The 7,136-nt window shown below is 34.7% G+C and overlaps 1 protein-coding gene across 1 annotated transcript in view; it reads right to left on the reverse strand.

Moving 5' to 3' along the window:
• Window positions 1-3,951: 3,951 nt before the first annotated feature.
• The window catches only part of LOC106872817 (zinc finger protein 271), a 6,390-nt gene continuing 3,205 nt past the window's right edge, over window positions 3,952-7,136 (reverse strand). The window contains exon 2 of the mRNA XM_014919936.2: window positions 3,952-6,677. Within this exon, the coding sequence (XP_014775422.1) occupies window positions 4,770-6,335 (1,566 nt within the window). The 5' untranslated portion in view covers window positions 6,336-6,677 and the 3' untranslated portion in view covers window positions 3,952-4,769. The remainder of the gene's footprint in view (window positions 6,678-7,136) is intronic.

Genomic DNA, 7,136 nt, shown 5'->3' on the forward strand with positions numbered 1-7,136 from the left:
CTTGTTTTCTTTTCCATAAAAATGTGTGTTTTCATTTACTCTTAATGTTCTATATCTGGGTTTACTCATTAAAATAATACATTATGCTCAGACATAACTGGGTGTTTGAGAAGTTTGTTTCACAAATGTGTGGAAGTATAGGTTTTGTATAGTTGCACAGCATCTTTGGTATCTCATTTTCTATTATAACCTCAAACTAACCAATCCCTTGTGAATGGAATTGGTTGTTGGAAACTATAGAAGCCTGTCAAAACTTCATATATATATATACACACACATAAACCGTCAATGGCACCTGTGCCCAGCATCGCCTTCCTGGCACTTGTACCAGATGGCATGTGTAAAGACATTCGAGTGAGATCGTTGCCAGTACCGCTGGACTGGCTCCTGTGCAGGTGGCACGTAAAATACACCATTTTGAGCGTGGCCGTTGCCAGTACCGCCTGACTGGCCTTCGTGCCGGTGGCACGTAAAAGCACCCACTACACTCTCGGAGTGGTTGGCGTTAGGAAGGGCATCCAGCTGTAGAAACTCTGCCAAATCAGATTGGAGCCTGGTGTAGCCATCTGGTTCACCAGTCCTCAGTCAAATCGTCCAACCCATGCTAGCATGGAAAGCAGACGTTAAATGACGATGATGACATACATGCATACATATAGGGGAAAATTAAGATAAACATAAGTATAAATTATTAGTTTCTATGTATATATTTACATATATAATTTATTTATTTACTAGTATACTTTTACTTTTTATCCTTAATACTTTCTTGTTCAGTCTTTTCTTCCTTTTTTTCTCTCTCCACCTCTTGCTTTCTTTCCACTCACTTCTCTAAATACTTATAAATTACCACACCATGTGCCTGACTTTAGATATTAAATCTCTATAACAGAATGTAATACTGTTTCCCTGATGATCCATTGCGTTTAGGCATCCAAATCCATTTGGAGTTGAAATAACTGCAATGGTGAAATGTTCAAAGGAGCTAAATATTTATACTAGGATTAATTTTAATTTTTCCGTCCAAATGCTCTGTATATCATAACTAGTAACCCTACCAAGGACAGTGATAGGCTAATCACAATACTGGAAACTGACTGGATAATGATAAGCTATGTGGAGCTCTATTTCATACTGTAGTAGTCATACATTGAACTGAATACAATATAATGTTTGTGTGTAGTTGTGTCTCCTTGTCCTGATATCATGTGATAATTGTAAATGAGTGTCACCAGCATGCAAGTGATGTCATTCATTTTCAATCTTTTGTAAAAAGCATGTTTGACTATAGGAAAATATTACCTTTCTTAGAAACAGATGGGTGTTAGCAACAAAAAATGCATCCAGTCCTAGAAAATCTGCCTCATTGAAATCTGTTTGACCCATGCTAGCATGAAAAAATGGATGTTAAATATCAATGATAATGATTTATTGTCATGTTGCAACCATTCTTAATGTAAAACACCTTCCAGATGTATTGGAAAACATTTTCTTATATCTTTGTTTGAAGAGTCAATTGCTACTAGAAAGAATTAACTGTTTTACAATATATTCCATATACTTTTGGAATATGACACTAGAATATTTGCACATAGAGTTTTGCATTAGTTTTCTCACATGTTACACTTTCCCCCCTATCAATATATTTTACATGTTGCACATTTCTGTATCAATAAACCACAGCATATTTCACACATGCTTTTTACTATCAATAAATTTCAGTATATTCCCCACATGTTGCACTTTTCACTATCAATCAATCAGTTTATTTCCCTGTCAACCTTTACTCTTGTATCAACATTCTTTATGATTAATGATTCTTCACATGATGCACTTTATTCAATTCTACAACTACATTTTTGTCATCTTGAGTTGATTGAGCTAGGAAGGGAAATGATGGATGATGATGAACTGGTAAAAATAAGTGTTAATTTCTATCTGTGGTGCCATGTCATTCAGCTGCATTTTTTCCTTTACTGCCACTTTCCACATCATAATGGCATGGAGCACAAAATTATGAACGTTACCTACTCTTCTTTTAGCAATAAATCCAAATTCTTTGGCTCATTCATAGTTAAATGATCCCTTTCTGTTTTGATAGCTTAAAAAGGAACCAAAGAATCTACAACTCTACGCTGAAGTCTTGGACACATGTGTTAACAACATGACTTGCGTACAGTGAGCAAGTGGCAAATTGTAATTTAAAAACAAAAATTACTTGACAAAATTCTCAACTGCCTTTCTTCTGTCTCTTTACATTGTGACTTTAAATGCCACTGCAGTCATCTTTTCCTTTTATCCCTCAAGGTGTCAATAAAGTTATGTACCAATTAAGTATTAGACCTTCCCTCCAAACTGCTGTCCTTGTGTCCAGATTCGAGAGAATTATATATAAAAAAAGCAAAATTCTGATATTTGCATTTTTAAAGGGTTTTATGAACACAAAATTTTAGTGTATCTGACGTAATCTAAATAACTTTTTTTCAGTCATGTCTACAAAAACGAGTACAAATTAGCATCCAGTTTCGTTTAAAGCCTGACCACCCTGATCCAACTCCAGCAAAACTTAACCAAAAACATTCCTTCTCCATTCTACCAATCACATCATTACATGAACAGATCTGAAAATACTTCTGGTCACTCCAAACCAACATGATCACTGGTTCTGGCAATATCCCTTTTATAATGTGCTGTAAAGTCAGGTACCATTTTTGCCAAGTTTTTGTCAATCTCTCAAAAGTTATATGTGAATACATGTTATAGTCTTCCCCATCAGCTTAACTCTTTTACTTTGAACAACTAAATAGTAATGGAAACAACTGTTAATAACTGCCTTCTCTAATATCGACCACAAATATGACTCCTGTAGAGCCAGAGCTACTATGGATCTGCTCTTTCATGTCACTCTCTATTTCCTTTTCCATTGAGAAAAATGACAAAGAAAAATAATGGGAAGGTACTTAATTGTATCTTATCATCAAAAATCTATCTAATCTGCCTGCCTATAGGCTTCATCCAAATACTGTCTCTTGTGTTAGACAATTCTTATTAGATGTTTGGGCACTTTGTGGCTACATGACTCAAGTTATTTTGCCTACACTTTTCCTACTGTACATTAACGATCTACTTAGTCACTTCCGACAAAGCTCATTCTCATGCAAACAATATCCCTATTCACTTTCATAAGTGGCACGTAAAAAGCACCAACTGATCGTGGCCGTTGCCAACCTCCTCTGGCCCTTGTGCCGGTGGCATGTAAAAAGCACCCACTACACTCATAGAGTGGTTGGCGTTAGGAAGGGTATCCAGTTGTAGAAACACTGCCAGATCAGACTGGAGCCTGGTGCAGCCTCCTGTCTTCCCAGACCCCGGTCGAACCATCCAACCCATGTTAGCATGGAAAACGGACATTAAACAATGATGATGATGATAATGTTATAATTACTTTGCATTACAAATAGAATAATTATATCGACATAGTTCTTTTCAAAAATCCTGCTTACTGTCTCTGTGTGTTATAGATTATTCTTAGTAGCTTTTGCCTTGTGTGTGTGTACAGAATGTTTATATTGTTGTTGAATGTGTTGGCTGGTTGTATTTCAGCATCCTCTAGTGTTGTTGAATGAACTTTGTTGGTGTCTAAGATAATATTCTCAACAATACAGATCTATAGATATCACATTAAATATGTTGGATGTAACAGCAATAGTTTGACAGTTGTCTTCAGTATGTAATCCATCAGACATAAAGAAGTGACTCTCTCAATTGTCATGTGTAACCAGTTGTCAAGTATTTATAACCAGCTAAATTCAAATCTTCTGTAGTAGAACAAGCAATTTACACAACTTCCAAACAAAGTTTCAAACTACCTAACTTACAAACTACACAGTCTTACTTAAACTTTGCATAATCAAACATAGTTAATATTGGTCAAAGGATAATTAGTAACTATTCTTTATTGTTTCAGTAAATTTATTTCATTTATGAAAGGTTTGCAGTACAAAGATCAGGAAGAATAGTGTATAATCCGAAGGCAAAAATCGAAGTACAAGAAAAAAGAAAATCCCAGTGCCATAAGGGAAATTATGCTTACTGAATATATACGAATGGAGTTGTTAGAAATGTAGTATTTCTGACAACCTAGGAATAATGAAATGTAGGCATAAGGAATGAAGTAGAGTGAAATGTATGTACAAGTAGTAGGAATAAGAAAGGGATGGAAGAAGTTCAAGGAGCTATTACATCTTTTGATAATAAGGGATTTCCTTCTTTGTACAAAATACAGACTGTATGATGAATGTGTAAGAATTGTAAAGTATGGCAGTGAGACACAGGTTCTGAATGTAGAACTGAGGCACATTAAGAAAATCAGCTGAATACAATCTGTTGAATGTGTATGTTATCTTTCATGAGAGGCAGAGCACAAATGATCTGGAAAAGTGACTGTGTATTAAAGGTGTTTGGCAATGAATGCAAGAAAGATGACAACACTGGTTTAGACATTGTATATCATACCAGGATAACATCTGCTGGATAGAAAAGAGGGTTGAGCTGATGGTAGAAGGTACTCTTGACAAAATGAATTATTCAAGACAGTCAGTCAAGTATGATGATGCTTATAGTGTAAACCTATATCAGTATGGAAAAATACATATCTTATAATTTAAATAAGTGTTTTCTATTATTTATTTCAGTCACGAAAAAGTTATAAACGATAAGTCACTAGTTCACATTGCTGTTTTGCTTAATGACCATCATACATTAGCATTTTATGGTTCATTCTGATCACACTCATCTAGTTTCTCACCTGCATGGATATGTTTGTGGATAGTTAAATTATAATTCCTAGAGTATGTTTTACCACATACATCACAGTGATATGGTTTTTCTCCTGTATGGCTGCGTTTGTGAGCAGATAAATGAGCCTTTTGAGTGAATGTTTTACTACATATATCACAATGGTAGGGTTTCTCTGCTGTATGAATATGTTTATGAACAGATAAATTATCACTGTATGAAAATCTTTTATCACAGATATCACAGTGGTATGGTTTCTCTCCAGTATGAATACGTTTGTGGAGAGATAAATTACCATTTTTAGTGAACATTTTACCACAGATATCACAGTGATATGGTTTCTCTCCTGTATGGATACGTTTGTGGGAGGACAAACTACAACTTTGAGAAAATGTTTTACCACAAATATCACAGTGATATGGTTTCTCTCCTGCATGGCTACGTATGTGGGAAGACAAACAAGCACTAACAGAAAATGTTTTACCACAAATGTTGCAGTGGTGCGGTCTTTCTCCAGTGTGAATAGTTTGTTTATGGTAAAACAAACTACCCCTGTGACAGAACGTTATACCACAAATATCACATTGGTATGGCTTCTCTCCAGTGTGGATACGTTTGTGGACAGATAAGCTAAAATTTCTAGTGAAAGATTTACCACATATATCACAGTGATATGGTTTCTCTCCTGTATGGGTACGTTTGTGGGAAGACAAACAACTAGTTTGAGAGAATGTTTTACCACAGATATCACAGTGGTATGGTTTCTTTCCTGTGTGAATAGGTTTATGGTAAATTAAACTGCCTCTGTCAGAAAATGTCTTACCACAGACATCACAATGGTATGGTTTCTCTCCTGTATGAGTGCGTTTGTGAATAGATAAAGTTACATTTTTAGAGAATGCTTGACCACAGATATCACAGAGGTATGGTTTCTCTCCTGTGTGGGTACGTTTGTGGTAAGACAAGGTACCACTTTGTGAAAATCTTTTCCCACAGATGTCACAGTGGTATGGTTTCTCTCCTGTGTGGATGTAGTTGTGAGAAGACAAACTACCACTGTGTGAAAATTTTTTACCACAAACATAACAGTGGTATGATTTTACTCCTGTGTGGATACGTTTATGGGAAAATAAACCATAACTTTGAGAAAATGTTTTATCACAGATATTACAATGATATGGTTTCTCTCCTGTGTGGATTCGTTTGTGGGAAGATAAACCACCACTTTGAGAAAATGCTTTACCACAGATATCACAATGATATGGTTTCTCTCTTGTGTGAATATGCTTGTGGAGCGATAAAGAACTCCTTGTGGTAAATCTTTTACCACAATCTTCACAGTGAAAAAGTTTGGTGACTGAGTGACATAATTTATGTTGAATTAAATTCTTTCTAGTTGAGAATATCTTGCCATAAATATCAGGAGGTTGTGATTTCTTTTTCATATTTTTCTGTGGTTGAATTGATAAATCAATATTTTCAGACTGTTTTTTCTCATTCATAACTTTCTCTTTGAATCTATCAATCAATACACACATACATATATTATATGATAGTGAGAATAGGTTTGGTTAAGAAAAACCTTAAGTGATTGCTTCGATTAACAAACTGTCTCCAGATATTTAAATTCTTACACATAAAATACATAAAACACCAGGATAAAGATTCCCAGTTTAATCTAAATCTCTAAGAATACACTTCCAGCCAATAAAGGTATATTATAGTAAACCATTTCAATTCCAAGGAAATATTCCAAATTCATTCAACCAAAAGCTATAGAAACAATTTGACATCTGCTTGAAGTTCTTTTTAGTCTTCAAAAGTTGATAAGTATGTTGATCATCTTCAGTGAAATATTTATCTCAATGTCAACAGAAAACCTGAAATAAAAACACAACATGAGGGTCAGTGAAGTGCTAACATGAAGGTTATTGGAGAGATAATACTTCACTAAAAGTTAGAACGATAAGATATTTTTGAGATGCAACTTAGAACATAAGGTCCTAAGAAATATCTCTCTTTTTGATCAAACTGCTATGGTCGCTTAAGATTGAGAGGAAACAGAGGATTACTTGCTTAACATACCGTTTAGGAGTTTCCATAGTGAAACCATATTCAACACCGTATTCATGAATTTATTTCTCTCACATGATACATGGGATCTTTTTAAAAACCTTTTTCTATTAATCAAACAAAAAATAAATGACTCTAAAAAATTTAGGCATTCTTTTGATATAGATACTTTATCCGTCATTCTTTCCCAGCTGTTTTGATGGCGTATTCGGTATAATCCATAAAAAGATTTTATGTATTTATTTTTTGTTTTGATATACCACACA

This window comes from Octopus bimaculoides, chromosome 7, assembly GCF_001194135.2.
Source record: "Octopus bimaculoides isolate UCB-OBI-ISO-001 chromosome 7, ASM119413v2, whole genome shotgun sequence".
In the NCBI taxonomy this organism is placed as follows: Eukaryota; Metazoa; Mollusca; class Cephalopoda; order Octopoda; family Octopodidae; genus Octopus; species Octopus bimaculoides.